The 21701-nt window shown below is 42.6% G+C and overlaps 1 protein-coding gene across 6 annotated transcripts in view; it reads left to right on the top strand.

The window, feature by feature from the left end:
- MTSS1 (MTSS I-BAR domain containing 1) overlaps window positions 1–16679 on the top strand; it is a 138756-nt gene extending 122077 nt beyond the window's left edge. For 2 of the 6 annotated variants that reach the window (XM_077271195.1, XM_077271198.1), the window contains 6 exons: window positions 1284–1494; window positions 2685–2804; window positions 7575–7748; window positions 10143–10301; window positions 10596–10758; window positions 11065–16679. In XM_077271195.1, the coding sequence (XP_077127310.1) occupies window positions 1284–1494; window positions 2685–2804; window positions 7575–7748; window positions 10143–10301; window positions 10596–10758; window positions 11065–11765 (1528 nt within the window). In that variant the 3' untranslated portion in view covers window positions 11766–16679. The remainder of the gene's footprint in view (window positions 1–1283; window positions 1495–2684; window positions 2805–7574; window positions 7749–10142; window positions 10302–10595; window positions 10759–11064) is intronic. The other 4 variants (XM_077271197.1, XM_077271196.1, XM_077271200.1 and 1 more) reach the window with 4 other exon arrangements.
- Window positions 16680–21701: the final 5022 nt, after the last annotated feature.

Here is a 21701-nt window from a genome sequence, read left to right as displayed (position 1 = left end):
TAATGACATTCACCTCCGAGGAACTGTTTTGTGCAATGTAAAACAGTTCAATCTGCATGTTGTCCTATCCTGGATTCTTAATGGTTCTGAAACCCTCCACTGTGATGATGCCTCCCCCCCCCCCATGTCCTGGTCCCACAGGAACGACATGAGCATGCCCAGTGCTGCAACCTGCCTTTCTTTTATATGACGTACCTGCAGTGTATTTCTGCAGCTGGGTATGTTGCTAGACACAGTATATATCCAGCAATGCATGCAATGCCGTCATGTGCAGTATCCACAACATCATCTGGCTGGTTAAAAGGGTTATTCCCATTTTCATAGATGGATATAATGTCGGATAGTGCTTGTAAAAATAAGCACTTTTGCAATTTACTGCTTATTAAAATTTGCAGCCGTTCTTGAGATATTAGCACTTTTTTCTTTTGTTTGCAACTGGTTGCCTAGGAGACCGACCACCGCTGCTGTCTAGCTTGTAAGCGCTGCGCTCAAGTTGGATGGCATTCGAAGGTCCAGATATCCTTGCCAGCTTCAAATCAATGATCACAGGCTCAATAGAAAAGAGCTTTAAGCACTGCACATGTTGGGCTGTCTAGCAGCAGTGGTCAGTCTCCAAGGCAATGAGCTGTAAACAAGAAACGTGTTTCTATCTCCACTGATTGTGGAACAGTTTTTCTTTTTCTTCTGTGATCCTCCATTCCAAAGTTATGCCATTTGGAAATAATAGTGCACATTTTCCCTTTAACCAAACTGGGCGTGTACCACAGAACTTCTCTGAGGGTGCGGCCTTGGTTTGATTGGCCGAAATCAGAGGAGCAAAGGAAAACGCCCACAGAATAGTTCAACCTGGTTTGTTAAAGGGGAAATTTGCATCATTATTACTTGGGGGCATAACTATGGAACGGAGGGGCACAGAAGAAAAAGAAAAACTGTTCTAGAATCAGTGGAGCTTTGGCAATTGGATAATGGACTGATTAATTAAAAAAAATGTAATGAACTTACCCCTTTAAAGTCTTCCAAGAATCCTCCTCTCTGACAGTATGACTACACCAGACCATGGATGCTGCCTAACCCTGTATTTTGTGTGTTTTTTTGCTCATGCTGCCCCCCGGGTTTCTTGGAGATTTTAATTTAGTGCTTGCTTTTTTCCCTCCCTTCTTCTTTCCCTTTGCATTTTCTTTACTCTTTTATCCCCTCGATCACCCCCTCCCCTGCCTTCCCACACCCCCAACTTTTTACCGCCCCTCTTGTCTTTTCCGCGGCCCCTCCTTTGTCTCACACAGCAGTCTGAACAGCGTTAACAGTAGTGACTCGAGATCCAGTGGTTCCCACTCACACTCACCCACTTCGCACTATCGCTATCGCAGCTCCAATCTGCCCCAGCAGGCCCCGATGAGGCTGTCCAGCGTCTCCTCCCATGATTCGGGATTCATCTCCCAGGATGCTTTTCAGTCAAAGTCTCCATCGCCCATGCCACCGGAGGCAGTCAACCAGGTGAGATTCATCCTTTCCTATATCCAACAAGTATCGTTTCTCCTTGCGGAAATTGACATGCTAAGCATGCCGAGATGAGGAGACGAGACCATTTACATCTTTTCCTATAGAAATTATCGAAACTGCAGGATGGCTGGTGAATTGGAGATATCTTGTGTAGGGGCCAGAAATCAGCTACAGGCGGTCAGGGCATGCTGGGAGTGGTAGTTTCACAACGGCTGACGTACGACATGTTGCTGACCCCTGGAGTAGAGGTGTAACGCTTTCTTTTTCCAGTTTTAGGTAACGCAGATTAACCACTAAATAAAAAGTTCTCCAAACTTTCAGGAGCTGAGCCCGCTCCACACACGGCAGGTGTCGGCTGCGTTATACAGCCAGCATCGAGAGCTAGCCGGCTCCTTCAGTGCTGCAGTCAATCACTGACATCAGCATTTAAGAGACTCCATTTTCCTGGCTTGTGAAAGGAAAAAATAAAGTGGGAAAAAAAAGGTTTAAAATATTAAAAACAAAAATGTAGATTTTTTTCGAATATTTTTTTTTCCACTTTCCAGTATATTATAAGGTAAAGTACAAATCCTATATAAAAAAATAAAATAAAAAAAAATAAAAGCCCTTGTATAGCAATGTGGATGGAAACATAAAAAAATATAACTGTTGGAAGAAGAGCAGGAAGAAAAAAAAGAAGACAAGGAAAAGAAATTTGGCTGCCGCAGGAAGGGGGTTAAAGGAGTTGTCCAGCAACCTAAAATAAAAAAACAATACTTTACCATTGTTCCAACACTTCCCAGGTCCTTGCCGACCTCTTAACGTCTTGCTTTACCTGGACATTGATTGGCTGCAGTGGTCACTTTTCTGTACAGTCCGAACAGGAAGTAGAGAAACTAGTCATGTACTTCCTCCTAATTGGGGAACAGACATGTGACTGCTGTAGCCAATCACTGGCTATATCACTGGTCACTGCTGCAGCCATTGATTGGATACCGCAGTCACATGACCTTATAGACAGGATGGTGGAGAGGGCCGTCCTGCTTGTTGACGGTTTCCCTAGATTTGTAGCTTCTTGAACATTCATATTTTTCCCGATGACTAAATGTAATTGTGCCACTTTCCGTTCCTCTTGTGCTGTGTGATCCTGCCGCCTGGAGCGTTCCCGTCACCTCATCCACCTTCTTTCCCTCTTTGCTCTGCAGAATTCGTCCAGTTCAGCTTCATCCGAAGCCTCGGAGACCTGCCAGTCCGTGAGCGAGTGCAGCTCCCCCACCTCGGTGAGCTCTGGATCTACCATGGGAGCCTGGGCGTCCACGGATAAGGTGATTGTACGGTGCCGCTGCGGGTGGGATCACTCTCTAATTGTAGGGGGGGTAGACAAATCTACATCACCAGCCAGATTTTTTCTCTGAGCATCAACTGCTGTGGCCAGTGATTGACTGCAGAGGTCAGGTGAGTGGAGCAGCTCCTCATCCAATTTTTTTTTATGATTTGCTGCTAAGTCACCTGACCGCAGCCAATCACAGTCCGCAGCGGTCCCTTTATAAAGGTATTCCCATCTCCAAGATCCTATCCCAATATGTAGTCTGTGTAATTTTGGCAAATACCTCCAATTAGAAATGTAGTATAGTTCTTCTGATTCGCCGTGTCACTTACCCCATGTGCAGGGCAATGCAGTAGCTTAGGTATCCATGGTTATGAGCACTCATAAAGTGACAGTTAGTTGTTAGTGGTTGTAACCATGGATACCTAAGCTACTGCAATGCCCTGCACATGGGGTAAGCAATATAGCGAATCGGAAGAACTGTACTACGTGTGTAATTGGAGGTATTTGCCAATATTATTATTTTTACATTACTATGACATATTGGGATAGATCTTGGAGATGGGAATACTCCACTCTTCTTCCTAACCATGTGCAGGACCCCTGCACTGGGTCCAGATAGATGTCAGTAGGTGATTATTATTACTAGTCCCAGAGACTTCCCCTTAAAATTCTAATAGAAGTTCCACACTTTTCTAATATTCTTTGAACCCAATTCATTAGTGAATTTGCACCTTTTTTTGCCTTTTTTTCATTTGCTCCTTATTCTTTTAATTTGCGCTTTTCTAAGTGTACTTTATCATGTACTTGCCTGTTTGTCATTGTGGGCAAGGTCTGGTATTTCCATAACTTTCCGGCTAATTAATTAATTGAGATTTTAAGTTTTTATTCTTTAGTTCCATGAATGTATTCTAGTCTCCCACAGTGATTTTTATCTACTCCTGAATAGTTTTGCGCAGTTTTTAGCGCCACATGCGACATATTTGCACAAGCAGAGAGTTTGACAATGATTGAGAAACTGATCACAGGGGAAGCCGATGTTCGCACGTTGTCCTCAGGCGGAAATAAAGGTGGTGAATAGTGAACATTTGTCAATGTGTAGAGAATTAGTGCAGAAGCCTGACCGCACGTAAGCACGGATTGTGTCTGATATTACACGTCCGCACCATTGAAGAGAAGGGCTTGGGTGCAATACCACGCACAGCCTGTAAACAAGTGTGGAGCTGTTACTGCTACAAAGCAGACAGATTTTCTCCTTTGCCTCATTGGGGGACACAGACCGTGGGGAACACAGACCGTGTCCCCCAATGAATGGCTCGGAGAAAAGGATTTTACGGTGAGTACACAAAAATCCTTATTTTTATTTTTTTTTAATCCTGTATAACCATATAGCAACCATGATCAGGTACGGTTGTATTTTTGCTAAGATTTTCCAAGCTGAATGTCTGCACAGTTCTTATCACAACTCAAGATTCCCCCCAGGTCTATGAAAACTAATAATAACTTTTATCTTCTTTATATTGCTTTTACCACATTAGCAATGTACCTTCACGTCACGAAGTTAAGTCTTTTTAAATTAAAGTGTCTAAATTTATGATATTGAGTATATACAATATGTAGTGACTGTGCAGTCACTGTGTACATACAGTGGGTACGGAAAATATTCAGACCCCTTTAAATTTTTCACTCTTTCATTGCAGCCATTTGGTAAATTCAAAAAAAGTTCATTTTTTCTCACTAATGTGCACTCTGCACCCCATCTTGACTGAAAAAAAAACAAATGTAGAAATCTTTGAAAATGTATTAAAAAAGAAAAACTGAAATATCCCATGGTCTTAAGTATTCAGACCCTTTGCTCAGTATTGAGTAGAAGCACCTTTTGAGCTAGTACAGCCATGAGTCTTCTTGGGAATGATGCAACAAGTTTTTCACCCCTGGATTTGGGGATCCTCGGCCATTCTTCCTTGCAGATCCTTTCCAGTTCCGTCAGGTTGGATGGTGAACGTTGGTGGACAGCCATTTTCAGGTCTCTCCAGAGATGCTCAGTTGGATTTAGGTCAGGACTCTGGCTGGGCCAGTCAAGAATGGTCACAGAGTTGTTCTGAAGCCACTCCTTTGTTATTTTAGCTGTGTGCTTAGGGTCATTGTCTTGTTGGAAGTCTGAGGTCCAGAGCACTCTGGGAGAGGTTTTCATCCGGGATATCTCTGTACTTGGCCGCATTCATGTTTCCTTCAATGACAACCAGTCGTCCTGTCCCTGCAACTGAAAAACGCCCCCATAGCATGATGCTGCCACCACCATGTTTCACTGTTGGGATTGTATTGGGCAGGTGATGAGCAGTGCCTGGTTTTCTCCACACATACCGCTTAGAATTATTACCAAAAAGGTCTATCTTCGTCTCATCAGACCAGAGAATCTTATTTCTCATAGTCTGAGAGTCCTTTATGTGTTTATCAAACTCTATGCAGGCTTTCATATGTCTTACACTGAGGAGAGGCTTCCATTGGGCCACTCTGCTATAAAGGCCTGACTGGTGGAGGGCTGCAGTGATAGTTGACTTTGTGGAACTTTCTCCCATCTCCCTACGGCATCTCTGGAGCTCAGCCACAGTGATCTCGGGGTTCTTTTTTACCTCTCACGATTGCTCAGTTTGGCTGGACGGCCAGGTCTAGGAAGACTTCTGGTGGTCCCAAACTTCTTCCATTTAAGGATTATGGAGGCCACTCTGCTCTTAGGAACCTTGAGTACTGCAGAAATTCTGTTGTAATCTTGGCCAGATCTGTGCCTTGCCACAATTCTGTCTCTGAGCTCCTTGGCCAGTTCCTTTGACCTCATGATTCTCATTTGGTCTGACATGCTCTGTGAGCTCTTATATAGACACAGCTGGACTCCAATGAAGGAGTAGAACCATCTCAAGGAGGATCACAAGGAAATGGACAGCATGTGACTTACATATGAGTGTCTGAGCAAAGGGTCTGAATACTTATGACCATGTGATATTTCAGTTTTTCTTTTTTATTAAATTTGCAAAAATTACTACATTTCCCTTTTTTCAGTCAAGATGAGGTGCAGATTGTACATTAATGAGAAAAATGAACTTTTTTGAATTTACCAAATGGCTGCAATGAAACAGTGAAAAATTTAAAGGGGTCTGAAGACTTTCCGTACCTACTGTACTTACATTAGAGATCCTGAGCTGGACTCCCTGTTATATTACCATTTGGTGACATGCATCATCTCACTTCAGTGGTCACATGGGTTATTTCAATAAATGATCACGTCCGGGGCAGTGGTCTCAAATCTCCAAAGCGAGCCCCGAGTGGTCTCAGTTTGCAGACCACTTATCGGTGTTATAGTTGTATTAAGATACCGTACATACTATTTTGCTTTGTGTATGTTCACATGTGACTTCATTTTGTGGTGTTTTTAGATCTTATACTCCATTTTTATGTTTCCTTTGATTTACTATTTATCCGTTTCACGTTGGCCCTGCCGTGGTGTCCAGTATGGGCATAAACCACCATAAATAGCATTATTCACACGAATGTGAGCACCAGTGCGCTCATTATCACATCCTCGTCCTCCACTTGTCCTAACTCATCTAGAATGAAGTAGCACATGATGAGTTGCAAGTTTGTGTATTGAGCACAGCTATGTCCCCATCTTAACAAACTACAACCTCGCAGGCAGATTACCACCCACCCATCTGGAGTGTGATGGCAGGATCCGACTACACGGGGTTTGTAGTCTGTTACCATAGCGGCACATTGTATTGTAGCTATTGGGGGACATCTGCGACAAATCGCTGTTCTGCTCTCATCAGAAATTGAGATCTGCACCACGGGTCGATTTACCTGCAGTAAAATTCTGCACAGTTCAGATGAGATTTGGAAAAATGTTGTTCACATGCCTGCAATGTAAATCCACTGTGGGTTTTGCAAAAATCCACACCAAAAAACTGCAGCTTTTCCACCCTTGGGGGATGTCCCCTAATTCTCTACAGCCTCCTTGGTGATGTCAGTCAATAGGACCCAATCAAACACCATTGGAAACTGGTCTCAAGGTCAGCATGGCTATCTGTAAGGTTCTCTTTAAAGAGAACCTGTCGCCATGCAAAAGTGTCCAGTGTATGCTCTTATTTTATTCCCGCTGCTCCCATGAGTCTTCTGGTTTTTATTGTTTTCTTTTGTTTAATCCGTCATACAGTTCCAGACATATCGGCCTTTTTATTTAGTGCTAATTCTGTGGTTGCTTCAAGGAGGCGTGGCTCCCTTGGTAATTATGCAAGCCAGCCTGAAGACACGCCCCAGAGGATCCTGAGAGCTACGACCATAGCAATCAGCACTAAACCAAAATATCCCAGATCTCTGGAACCATATGTCAAATTTACTAAAAGCCAACACCAGAATAGTCAGGGGCGCATCACAAATACAATTAGAGCAAAATCTGGACATTTTTGACCTGGTGATAGGTCATCTTTAAAGACCACCAATATGGCCATTATGATTTCCACATGAAGCCATTTCCAGATTATGCGCTGCCTAGACTGCATGAACATTTGCTATAAAGCCACCTTACAACTTTTGTGGGGGTCCTTATGGCTGACTTACAAGTTGTCACCCTTTGTGGGTGGAGTGGAGCAGCTGTTGGGTGTTGTACGCGCTCTTTATGTTCTGAATTGCTGTTTATCACATGCCCATTCCTTTGACCCATATTGATTTTTTTTTTCCCATTTTGTTTTCTTTCCTCTGTGTCGTTTGTCCTCAGTTGTCTAATGGGTATTATCACTTTAGTCTGTCCAGTGACCTTTCCACAGCAGGTCATTACACCCATTTCCCACTCCCAGCCTCCCGTCCTTGGACCCGGTCTAGTTCAGACTGTCATCACTATTACACTATCGGGCCGGGCATGTTACCATCGTCTAAGATCCCCAGCTGGAAGGTTTGTGTATATGTGATACAGCCTGACTAATTCACACCTCTCTTCTTCTGTCACCAACTAATATTTTTGGGTCTCTTCCATTCGGAAAACGTTTTCCTATTCTGTAAACCTCAGTTTTGCACAACCCCTTCCCCTCCACCCCCGATACATACATTCATTCATTCTAATAGAAACCATTTAATTTTGGATTCTCAGATTAAGTAATGACCATTGTGCCATGATTGGGTCATAGGCTTATTTATAGACCCCATCGAATATCTTCCGGGGAAATGATGATTGGAGGAGTTGGGTGGTTGCTTCTGCTTGAGCATCACCAAGGAAGTTGACCGCCATGCTAAACTAAGCGTGCCTGCTCTTGTCAGATCGCGGCCATTACGCAGTTTGAGGCTGGGCTAGTGCCAGCATGGGTGACTGGGGGTCCACAGGTTCCGTAATGGTGCCATGGACGAGCGGTCTAAAGCGTTGGTTTAAGTTTTCAGTCTCTTCAGAGGCGTTGGTTCAAATCCCACTTCTGCCAGTATTAAGAGGTTTTCACAACCTATAGAAAGGTTGAACTTCATGGACCTAGGTCTTTTTTCAACCTATGTAAGGAAGTGTCCCACCACCTGACCCTTACCCAGTGCAGGCACATTATCGTGAGCGCTTGGGTCATTCAGACGAGACCATCCAACTGCTATGGTTATGTTCTTGGCAGTTCTTTAAGATGTTTCCCAGTCGTAATAAAGAGTTAACACCTAATTTTCACTTGATAGGTGATATCTGGCTGATCATGGGGCCCCGACTATTGGATGTCTATCGATTTCCTGGCTGGGTTTCTTTGAGAATTGACTGTGCTCTACCAATCTATTCATTGTCTTCGGTACTGCTCCAGGGAATAGGTGAAAATGAATAACTCAACATCCGGAATACCCCTTTCAGAGTAAATCCACCATCTTACATATAATTTAGTGCCCACATCGTCTACAGTCACCGGTGGCAGCACTGTGAGGACCGGCTGTAAGCACGATATGGCACTATAACTGACAGCTGGCTCAGCAACGCATCTGTGAAGTGAGCTGTCAGTCATACTGCCGGTCATGCTCACAGTGCTGTGACCAGTGACTGTAGCCTCTCCGTGCACGCCCCATGACTGAAAGCCACTGGCTTCCGGGAGGAATAAAGTACATTTTCTCCCAGTAGCCTCACAGTCAGTAACTCCTCCTCTTTCTGGGAAGTTTCTGTTCCAAAAAAATCCTGAATGAAAACTTCAGAACACCCTTCTTAGATGATTTTTTTTTTTTTTGCTCTAAATTTTGTTCTACCAATGGCTGCCCATTGACCAGTTCTGGGGATCGTATACTGTAATACAGGCGGGGGTTGTGCATTTTGAGGTACTATTCTGTATTTCTTATAAATCTACTCTGTACCTTTCTTTTCATTTCTGTGTTAACTTGAAAACAAATGAATCTTAGATTAATGCTATGTTAACTATGGGTGATATAGAATTGTGAATCTCTTATTCAAGGATAATGTATAGTGAGTGCAGGTTACGGATTTGTCCTCACCCTTTAGGCTAAATTTAGTGGTTTAGGAACTGTATACGTACATAGGTAGAGAGAGCCCTCTAGTGCTGGCTGCCATTTAAAGGTAAAAATATGTTCCAAAATCTAAAAAAATAAAATGCCTAACATATATATTGTCACTGATCTTCACTGGTCCTCTGTTTATAAGGGGTCTGGGCATGTTTTGCCCATTCTTTGCTATCACATGACCATGGTGCAAAACTGCTGCCTACCAGGTTGTCATTTGGATCCACTATGGCATTACTTAAAAAAATGATAGCTTGAATGTCACATCCCCACCATGCCCCTGCGTTATAAAACATAATCATTGGGAGACATGGACTGCGAAAGTGGGGTAAAAGAGTGAGTAGTTAGTTTTTTGGGGATCAGTAAGGTTATTGGAGAGGACCAGTTGGGGGTGGCAGTGAATAGTAAGTAATTTTGGACCTGTGATACAATTCCCCCTCACTCCCCACAGAAAATCCATTTTAATATTTGAATGTATGGATTGAAGCAGGGGGTTGGATCATCGTAACAGGTGAACTACGCTCCGACCAGATACTGGATGAAAGTTTTGGACCTAAAAGTTAAATGATCAAGACTTGATTAATATCTAGGAATGGACCTCAAGTCAGAGCCAATGTGGACTTTCTTTAGGTTTTACTGCTGAACCATGATTATGGTCTTCACAACTCCCACCCAAGCACTAGGATAGGTCGGTGAATTCGTAGGAAGCGTTAGTCATGGCCAGCCACCGGTAGTTTAGCTATGTAAGGGGGTTAAGTCATCTTTCCTTGAGCGAACAAAGCACTTTGACTATGTCTACATACAGCATATATAACCTTTTATCCAGGACTGGGCTAAGCCAGGTCCATACGACCAACCTACGGTGAACACTCTTCAGAGACGTAAGCGTGAAGCCGAACCCTGTGGAGGAACCTATATCTCGGCTCTAGGACTCAATGGTGAAGCCAGATTGCACAGAAATGCCAGTGTACCTGCATCGACCAGGGTAAAGAGTGATGGTTGGGTCGTCTGGTCCTCTGCTCTTAACCATATTTTCTCGAATGTCTTCTGCTTCTAACATGTGGATGAATTGCTATTTGCCATCTTGACTATTGTAAAGATTTCTTTTGAAGCATTCTGCATGTGTTTAACCGTAAAGTTTAGATACGGGAGAATGATATGTTTGTTGCACTTTCTTATAAGTTTGCTGTGGACTTGGATGAAACTACTTCTGCTGGTGGAGGGTCGTAGCCATGTTGGTTACGTTGTGTTAATTTTACTTCTCTTTTCTATTTATCAGCAGGGTGAAGAAGGAGAAAACTGTGATGACCTGGCACTGGCGTTGAGCAGAGGATTACAGCTCGATACGCAGAGGAGTAGCAGAGATTCTTTACAATGTTCCAGCGGATACAGCACACAGACGACAACTCCATGCTGTTCAGAAGACACCATCCCATCACAAGGTTTGTGCTCTTAGTCCTCACACTAGTTATTGCTCCTGGTCACAGCCATGATTTGTAGACATTTATAACCTAATTATACTGTCCCGATGACCCACAAAGGACAAAAACGAGTGGTGAGACCTGAGCATCGGTTACGATCATGAGGATCTAGACTTCTCTGAGATTCTCCCAGTCATTGATTGCTGTTGTGTCCTCTATACAAACACATAAAATCCTGATAGTCTAATGTGCCTAATTCTGTAGCATTCAGGACTTGCAAAATTCATTTCTTGAAACTAAATTTTTGAACTTTGCTCTTGTCTTCAGTTTCAGATTATGATTACTTTTCGGTGAGCGGAGACCAAGAACCTGATCAACAGGATTTTGATAAATCTTCCACCATCCCTCGAAACAGTGATATTAGTCAGTCCTATAGAAGGATGTTCCAAGCCAAGCGCCCAGCCTCCACCGCTGGACTGCCTGCCGCTTTCGGACCCGTCATTGTCACTCCTGGAGTGGCCACCATTCGTAGGACACCATCTACCAAGCCATCAGTCAGACGTGGCACTATTGGTGGAGGTCCTATTCCAATTAAGACACCAGTTATACCCGTTAAGACCCCGACAGTGCCAGACATGCCAGGTGGGTTCCCCACCAGCATGAGTGAAGAATACTCCGAGCAAAGTCCTGACTCCCCTTCCCTCGTGGAAGGATCGGTGCTTACAGGCGAAATGCCACCCTCACTGTGGAGTGGTCAGGCCTCTGTAAACCCTCCAGTCCCAGCACCACAAGGCATGATCGTGGAAGAACAAAGGCAAGGAAGGTCAGAAAATGATGATGACGACGACGACGATGATGATCTAGATGGTTCTTCCATTCCCGATGCCCCAGTTCAGGTCCATCCAGGAGCCACAGAATCTGCTCTTACGGAGGCGCCTCAAGGAGAAGATATGCTCATTGCTATTCGTCGTGGGGTTAAACTTAAGAGAACCACCACGAATGACCGCTCGGCCCCTCGGCTCTGCTAGGATAAATGGGGATTCTAAAAACGGGACTACAGAACTTCTCCCGGGCAACTCTCTTTAACCCATTCCAGTCCGTGATTGGCGGATTGTTTCGGAGCGTAAGCCGGGTTGACTCTTAATCAAAGAAGATATATAAATCTATATATTCTCACAGTAAAGCAGAGTAGAAGAGCAAGGTTACGATCTGTGTGTGTCATCACACTGTAAATAGCGACTCGACTTCTGCACATAGTTATTCCCCTTTTATGTTTTCATGTTTTTGTTGTTTTTTTTGTGCCCCTTCCAATTTTAACTTTTTTGTTCTCAGTTTTTTTTTTCCATAAAGTGCCAAAATCTTCTTTTAATTTGATATCTTTTACATCTTTGTAAATTTTAAAAACCACTTCAAAACGGAATAGGAGGAAAAGTATGCACCGTAACAGATTAAGGACTGTTTTTGTGAACCTCACCCACCCCCACTCCACCCCTTCCAAAAAAAACAACAAAAAAAAGACTTTGTATAGATCAAGCATGAGCATACTTTTGTGGCATGATTGGAGATGTAGTTCAACAACCGTTGCACTGCCAGAGGATGACGGGGTGTAGAACACCTCCTTCGATATTCCTATACATTACAAGCTTAGAACTTTGTTGTTTTTTACCTTTTCTTTTTAATTATTATTTTTAAATATTTTTTTTTCTGTTTATTTTTATTAACTGTTATAAATTATTAACAATGAAGAGCAATAGAAAAATAAAAAAAATAAAGCATGTAACCAGGGGGGAATTAAAGGTTTAAGACCGCCATGATAACATACGCTGTCATACATACACGTCACCTGTAATCTAGTCATTGCTCGTAGCTCCTGACATCAGTGTTCCTGAACCATTGAGTGCTTTCGACTCCCCCCCTCTCATCTTTTTGAGTATATTGGACCCATTGTGTCACTTTTAGTACAAAAATAGCTCCCCCAACTGTCCATGGTTGCAACTAGTATTGCGGCTCGGCTCCACTGGGAAAAGAAAAAAAAAAAAAGTGGTCAAGTTGCAATACTAAACACAACCTGTAGTGTGGGGGTGGCGCTGTTTTGTAGGAAAACTACCATCCCAGAAACTCTCTTATCAAAGAGAAATTACATATTGAATATGTACATAGGGTAATACTTTGGCTGCCGCTCCGTACACTGGCTAAATGTACTTGTTTTTTCCCCCAATATATTGTAACGTACTTCAGGTTTTTTTTTTTTTTTTAAATAAATGTCTGCACTCACATTATCTCACCGAGTACTAACATAATAAGGGGGGTAAGTATAACGTTAATTATAATAATTCTTAAAAAAAATAAAAAAGGCTAAGGCAATTCTAAAGTTATTAAACCGTTAGCTGGGAGTTTACCAATGTAAAATAGGAAAAAAAAAGAATAAAAATAAAGTGTAAAAAAAAAAAATATAATAACAATTTCAAAAAAATTCCTTATTCACGTTTTTAGGCCCAGCTGGCTGGGACAAGTTTGCAATGTTGGATCACATCTTAGTGACACTTTACACCCAACACATCGCTGTATTAAGTATTGTGGAGGCAAATCATTTTACAAAAAATTAATAATAATTTTTTTTTTTTTCGTTTTGGAAATTTTTGTTTCACGTTTTTGACAAATGTAATAAATTTGGCACAAGGATTTACATGGAATGAAAAGGAAATTCTCTGTGAATAGTTCTCTGGGTTATATGTTATGTACTTTTTAGACTGTTTCATGGTGGGAAATAGCACTGTAGCACATTTTCTTTAAGAAACCAAAAAAAAAAAAAATTCCAAAATGTATGTATATAGTAAGACTGATTACGTTAGGTTTAGCTGTGACTCCCACTTTTAAGAGGTCAAAAGAAATCTGCAGAGGTGTTCAAAAAAACAGATTTGGAATTTTTTTGGGGGGATGGTGGGAACATCAGCAAGACTTTTATCCAGTGGCCATGACGGTAGTTTGTGGCCAGGTAACCAAAGCCCTTCAGACCTCCTATTATCTGCCAGCATTCCCGGCACGTCCTCTGATTAGGAGGCTCTTCGCGACTGCCATCATACCAGTCCTGCTAATTAGAAGAGGCGCCATTGATGCCAGCAGATACGTGGTTCGTGTGGCTTTTGTCCGACAGTCACGGACTAACAACGTGGCCGCTAATCCAGACTCCTACAAATCTTTTTGCTCAATTCTACTGTAAGTGGCATGGCTGTCAAATTTTGACTATGCTTTCGAAATAAGGAGACCGAGGTAGTGATATATTTACCAAAATCTTTGGCACTGGATTGATGGAGCCATATTTGGGCAAGAAATCATGATTATGTAAGAAATAATACATGACGGGAAGGTAAAAATCGAATTGTCAGTGCATCAAATTGAGAAACTTACCTGGATGTTTCATTAGTTCCTCGGGGGCGGGGTTAAGAATCATTGTTCTGTGTTTCTGTAATTTCTAAAAAAAAAATTTAGAATTTTTTTTCACTTGTTTTTTTTTTACCCTACCCCCATTTCTTAAAAATACAGAAAGCAGATCCTTTGAATAGCCAAAAATGCAACTCTTTATAAAACAGGAATGTTTCTCTTTTTAGAGTGATATCACTTGTAGAAATGGATTTCAGTAAAACAGGATTTTGGTTCTTTCTGTTTGAGTGGGTTACCGGAGTCTTAGGCGACACATCCCTCCCCCATCCCACGCCGGGCGCACTGGATAATTATATTGATGCCAAAATGCAATATTGTCAAAGGTGCTAGACTCAGAAAAACCAACTCTGCAAATTCCTTGTTGGCTATCGTTCAAGATGTAAAGTAACTTGTGAAGTTGTCGTGTTTCGTGTATGAAGACGTACGCTACTGTGATTCCTTTCAAGAAGTTATGTTGCAGTGCGTCGTCATTAAAGGGCATGGTAATAATTAAAATAAACTGTTATTTTTCTCTTTGTTAAAAAAAAAAAAAAAAAAAAAACCTTGAGGAATTTCTTAACGAATCCAGAAAAGTGTGACCATTCAACGAGCCACTATTTTCAGCTTATTATGAGTTCCAAGAAAGCAGCCATTTTGTAGTTGGCTTACTTGCAGCTAAGAGAGACAAACATTTTGTCGCTTTCACATGGCTTGGGTGTATATTAATGCTCACATCATGGCCGCAGTACACGGAGCTACTATTGTTCTACTAAACCACACTTTGATCACGAATTGGCTTCTTGTGAGGATCTAAATCCACTTCAGAAGTCGAAATAACGCAAATGTAGTACTCAAAATAGCTTCTAGAGTAAAACAACCCTCTAAGTATATAGCAAGCTAATTGGAGGTAAAGAAGGCTGCCACTCTGAACTAGATGGAAGAAGCTTGCCATTTTGGAGGAAGATTGAACATGATGGACCTGGGTCTCAGCCTATGTAACTATATGGAAGTAAAGAAGACTAGTTGAACTAGTTGGAAGTAAGGCTGCCATTTTGAACTAGTTGGAAGTAAGGAAGGCTACCATTTTTAAGTAGATAAAAGGCTGCCATTTTGAACTAGATTGACGTAAAGAAGGCTGCCATGTTGAACTAGTTTGAAATAAGGCTGCCATTTTGAACTACATGGAAGTAAAGAAGGCTCCCATTTTGAACTAGTTGGAAGTAAGGTTGCCATTTTGAACTTGTTGGAAGTAAGGAAGGCTACCATTTTTAAGTAGATAAAAGGCTGCCATTTTGAACTAGATTGACGTAAAGAAGGCTGCCATGTTGAACTAGTTTGAAATAAGGCTGCCATTTTGAACTACATGGAAGTAAAGAAGGCTCCCATTTTGAACTAGTTGGAAGTAAGGTTGCCATTTTGAACTAGTTGGAAGTAAGGAAGGCTACCATTTTTAAGTAGATCAAAGGCTGCCATTTTGAACTAGATTGACGTAATGAAGGCTGCCATGTTAAACTAGTTTGAAGTAAAGCTGCCAGTTTGAACTACATGGAAGTAAAGAAGGCTCCCATTTTGAACTAGTTGGAAGGAAGGCTTCCATTTTAAACTAGGTCAAAGGCTGCCCTTTTGAACTAGATGAAAGTAAAGAAGGCTACTATTTTGATTTGGTTCAAAGGAAGGCTCCCATTTTTAACTAGATAGAAGGCTGCCATTTTGAACTAATTGAAATTACAGTAGACAGCCATTTTGTCTGAATAATATTCCTTCTAAAATTCCTCATAATGGCTACAGGGGTTTTCTAATGAAAACTGCTCTCTCAATATGCATTAATTGGGTATGTGGACATCATAGAGAGGGTGCAAGAGTAGACGCCATACTGGTAAATTCCAGATGTCTTGTGTTATCATGGTAATGGCTACCATGTGATAATGCTTACCTTCCCTGTATTGGCGTTTGCACTGGAAATTCCTGCCCAAACCAGCTGTTAGGAGCTGGACCCGTAGTGAGCAGTCCGAACTGAAAGGAATTGTCTATAATGAGTACAAGAGCGCAACTCGTGGCTATTGGCACAACCCACAAAATGGCTGCCCTGAATGCGCGTATCCTATGGGTGTGACGCTTTTTTCTCAATGTTTTTGTTACTATAAGGACAGCCCCCCCCCATGTCTGAAATGATTTAACTGGCTCGTATGAAGTACGTGGTTGATGTTAGCATTTAGTACGAGATTACCACCCGCGTTCACCGTAGGATTACGCCCCCTTTTTACTGTTCCTTTTTGTGTTCTTTTTTGCATATTGTACGGCATCGTCCCAGCAGAAGAAGCGGGTCGTTACGACAAGAAATCACGTGACTCTTCTGCTCTTGTGTTTAGTTGCTAGTTTGTACTGAGAGTTGACCTCTCCCTGTGCAGGTTGTTTTACATTGTTTTTATTACTTTTTTGCTGTAACTGTGCCTCCCTGTACATTGTAACGATTGCTTCAGCCTACATAAAAAAATATGAATAAAGAAAAACCGAAAAAGGCATGTGCATGTGTCCCGTCCAAAGTCATTCATTATTGCTTTTCCCCCACACCACATCTAACATGTTAAAGGGAGTCTTCAGTTTTGGTAAAAACAAAACAAAAACTATTATCCATGTGATTATTTTATTTTTTTTTATTAATTTCCATGTAGTGCCTTCCAACTTGCTGCTCTGCTTGTTTATATCCTGGTGCAGAAGGGAAGGGGCGTGTCATTAGTTTAGCAGAACCGCCTACTGGACTCCTCACTACTTCCTGTTTTTTTACTTTTACCTTCAATGTAGACACAGGGCTGCATGGCCATCAGTCTGTGAACAGAAGTAGCAGCAGGTGCTCGGTCTGTGCATGCGCGTTAGACCGATGCCGTCCTGTCGACAGGCCTGAAAGCTCGGGACTAGTGTAGCCAGTAGACTGACGTGATCACAACAGAGGAGTGTGGATCCCATAACTGCAATCCAGAAGACTAAGAAAAGAGCACTTACACAAATGTCCAAAATCGAAGTGGGGGATGGAAGGGGAACAATGCAGAGAATTCCAAAAGGAAACCACCCCTTTTAAATCTTCAAGACAATCCACACTTCCTATCGCAGAATATCTGATCAACAGCCCATCAGTTTATTGTTCTTTTCCATTTTTGTTCAGTTTTCATTCACTGCTGGAAACGATCAGTAAGCTTTTACTTTTTGGCTTATCTTATTCGGGCTTTTAACATGACCCAGGCCCTAACAAGTGATGTTACTTTTTGCATCTAGAGTCACTTTTCCTTGCTGACTTGTTCAATCCAACATGGCTGGCGCAGTCACATGGGGAGCGTAGTGATAAGTGAAAACCATTACGTCCCGTTTTTTGTGTGCTAAGGGATGGACACAGCACCATCATCAATGCGTGACCATCCTTCAACGCATTAAAGGCAGAAGGAATGGTTTAGATTTACTCACCTTTGCGTTCCGTAATGTGCCAGCCATGTTAGATTGAAAGGATCAAGAACCGAGTCAAAGGGAGATTAAGACAGTATTCACAAAATGCATTTGCGATGCATATTTTTGCCACAATTTTCCGAAAAAGTGGCAAATTCAGTTTTGTTGTGTTATTTGCCATGATTTAAAAAAAAAAAACATCTCAAATGCATTTTGTGAAGATCAGCACGTAAAGCGAGTATACATTCATAATATACACTCACTGGCCACTTTATTAGGTACACCTGTCCAACTTCTTGTTAACACTTAATTTCTAATCAGCCAATCACATGGCGGCAACTCAGTGCATTTAGGCATGTAGACATGGTCAAGACAATCTCCTGCAGTTCAAACCGAGCATCAGTATGGGGAAGAAAGGTGATTTGAGTGCCTTTGAACGTGGCATGGTTGTTGGTGCCAGAAGGGCTGGTCTGAGTATTTCAGAAACTGCTGATCTACTGGGATTTTCACGCACAACCATCTCTAGGGTTTACAGAGAATGGTCCGAAAAAGAAAAAAAATCCAGTGAGCGGCAGTTCTGTGGGCGGAAATGCCTTGTTGATGCCAGAGGTCAGAGGAGAATGGGCAGACTGGTTCGAGCTGATAGAAAGGCAACAGTGACTCAAATCGCCACCCGTTACAACCAAGGTAGGCCTAAGAGCATCTCTGAACGCACAGTGCGTCGAACTTTGAGGCAGATGGGCTACAGCAGCAGAAGACCACACCGGGTACCACTCCTTTCAGCTAAGAACAGGAAACTGAGGCTACAATTTGTACAAGCTCATCGAAATTGGACAGTAGAAGATTGGAAAAACGTTGCTTGGTCTGATGAGTCTCGATTTCTGCTGCGACATTCGGATGGTAGGGTCAGAATTTGGCGTAAACAACATGAAAGCATGGATCCATCCTGCCTTGTATGGAGCATCTTTGGGATGTGCAGCCGACAAATCTGCGGCAACTGTGTGATGCCATCATGTCAATATGGACCAAAATCTCTGAGGAATGCTTCCAGCACCTTGTTGAATCTATGCCACGAAGAATTGAGGCAGTTCTGAAGGCAAAAGGGGGTCCAACCCGTTACTAGCATGGTGTACCTAATAAAGTGGCCGGTGAGTGTATATTCAATTTTTAGGGAGAGAGTAGCTTTAAAATAAGCAGAATGGGGTCACGTTGTGACTTGTTAAGGTACTGAGATAAGCAAGTTGCAAAAAAACCCTACTGTCAACTTTTTTTGGATTGCTTCTCGTGGTACCCTAATGGGTCCCAATACTACCCCATTCATCTGCAGTGTTGCATGATCTATGACTGAGAGACCTGTGTCGTAGCCAAAGTTGCTATATACCCCTAGCCACCTGCATTGGGGACCAATGTGTTCGTCAGAACAGCAGATTCCAAGTCTTTGAGAAATATCATCTTTGTGTGTGTAATAAGTCATGAAGATTGCCTGCTCTGCACTGGTAAAGGAAGAATGTTTTGTACCTCCTTCTATCCCACTCACTTTTTCATTGGATGATAAAGCGTCGCAGATGACGTTAAGTGTGCACAATTGGCCGGGATTGTGAACGGGTCTTATTCGTTTAGACATGTGCACGATACCTGTTGCTAGCGCATTAAGTCCTGGCAGGTACCTGCAGATGCAGCATCACCAGCCCTATTATGGAAATGAGAAGCTCCTGACCAACCCCCTTTATGTTTTGGAAAGCCACTGGACCCCATATCAGAAACCCATCCCTATGAGATGACCCCAGAGAATGCATTACAGCTAAGGATGAGCGAATAGCTGCATCGGGAACCCGGATACCTGGAGAGCTCCTGATCAGCTGTTCGGCTCCGCAGCTGCATGTGTCGCGGCTGTGTGATAGTCCCAACCCATGCATGGAGAGCCCAACAAACAGGCTCTCCATTCATGTGTTGGGATTGTCACACAGCCGCGACACATGCAGCTGCGGCGCCGAACAGCTGATTATCGAGAGCGCTCCAGGTATCCGGGTTCCCAATGCAGCTATGCGGTAAGCGCTATAGCTATTCGGATGAGTTACCATAATGTGGGCCTTATGCTCCCCTGAAAAGGAAAGGTCCTTTTCCCAGCAGGGAACAATAATCACAGACCAGCTGTTCTGCAAACCTGTGCAGGCAAGACATCAGGATCCTTCCGTTGCCTTCGTGACTGTTCCGCGTGCCCCTCCAGACATGGAACACTTGGGCTCTTTGGTTTGGACAATGCCTCCTTGTTGGAAAAACGTCTCGACAATAAGGAGATCATAAAGTTACCTCCCAATACTGGGACCCCCAGTGATAAGCAAGTATTGTGGGGAAATCTGACAGTAAGTGTTCTACTCCCAGGCGCGTATTACACAGTGACCATTCATAGCAATGGGTTGTTTTTGCAACACAAGACACAACAGGTCCTCCAGAGAAATATGCCATCTACGCTCACACACACCTGGGATTCCCTAATAGGGTGTCTGAAAATGGATTTTTGAACCTGGACAACCCCTTCAAAGCAACTTCATCTAATCTGGGTAGGCGTAGCATGGCCGAGTTCTGCGTATTCCTATGGCTGCACAATCACCAGGCGGCCAAACATGTACCATCTTCTCCTTGTGGAACACAAATCATACACAGTTTAAAAGGGAATATGACCGCAATTAAATCAAGTTTTAAGGTTACATTTTTTTTTTTTTTTTTTACACACATACACATCAACCTTAACAGTGCAGTTTCAAGAAGGAAAAGTTGTGGAATGATGAATAGACATTACTGCAAATGATGAAACAAAGGAAACAAAATATTAAAGATATCTCAACTTATGCAGTGTGACCGTCACATGCAGAAATCCAGGCACTCACAGCCTCCACTGCTATCAGTGAGGTTATTAATGGGGGACTGAGGAAGATTCTGCTGCGCTAAACGCGCTGGAGAAAATAAAGATCCTCTGCTGGCAGCTCCTGTGTAATCAACGACGTCACAGGTGTGCTCCATGGGAGACAAGGCTGGAGACCACGCAGGATGCTCACATTATAATGTTGAGCTGTTGAAAAATTTGTTCGGGGACATTTTGGAGAAATGGCTGCAGCACCGGTTCCACCACTAAATATCGTGCCGAGCTGTTAGAGGACCTGGAATGCAGACTAGAGGGGGCCGGCTACAGTACATTACTCCACCACAAACCATAAGTAGCACCGGTGTGACGTTCCCTTGTGGACTCCTCTTTATGGCGCTGGCCATATGGGCCTTCACACACTGCAATCTGCTGGATTATTAAACTTTCTTGGTGTTATAATTTCAATGGACACACACAAACGACTTAAACATCACCAATTTATGACGACACATTCCCTTCAGGTTGTACTGGGAAAAATTAAATCTCATTCAGCACTTGGAAAGTAGACATCAAAAATGTGTTTAGAAAGTTATGAGAGATGATAAATGGCGGTTCACGAACGAACAACCAGATCCTAAGATGGGGGAATCCTTCATAGTCCAAACTAGGCACTTAGGCCCCAAAGTCATCAATGGGTTTACACCAGAAATCTGGTGTAAAACATTTTGAAAAGTTGCTACATTTTGGCACAACACAATGGCTTCTCAAAACCCTTGCAACTTTTTGGCATTTTCATGCCAGTTTTGGCCAGCTCGGACAATATGAGCGTAGTGATGACCGCTCATCTAATTCATGATCTTAATTAGGCACCTGACTCCAGCACGAACCCTCATCGAGACTGCAGTCAACAACATTGCTCTTTGTGAATCGTGGCCTTAAAAGTCCTTAATTTCTGAATTTAAGTTCTTAATTTATCCAAATTGTAAAAATACCAAGAAGTGAAGGCTAACAAAGATACCACGAAGTGTTTTTTTTTTCTTATGGAAACTCACTTTCAGAGAAAGCCATTTGACAAACAATATTACAACTGGTGGTTTGTGAACTTTCCCAGTCTGCTGATTTGTAATTTTGGTCCTCACTAAGGATTGCGGTACAATACCATCATTATAGAGATTAATGAGGACCCCAGTGTCAGATCCTCACTATATAGTGAGGCCATAACATGGGGTGAGAGAAATCATTTGAA

This window comes from Ranitomeya variabilis, chromosome 6 (genome assembly GCF_051348905.1).
Source record: "Ranitomeya variabilis isolate aRanVar5 chromosome 6, aRanVar5.hap1, whole genome shotgun sequence".
NCBI lineage: Eukaryota > Metazoa > Chordata > Amphibia > Anura > Dendrobatidae > Ranitomeya > Ranitomeya variabilis.
Note: the sequence above shows the minus strand (reverse complement) of the source record. Positions and strands in the feature narration are given on the sequence as shown.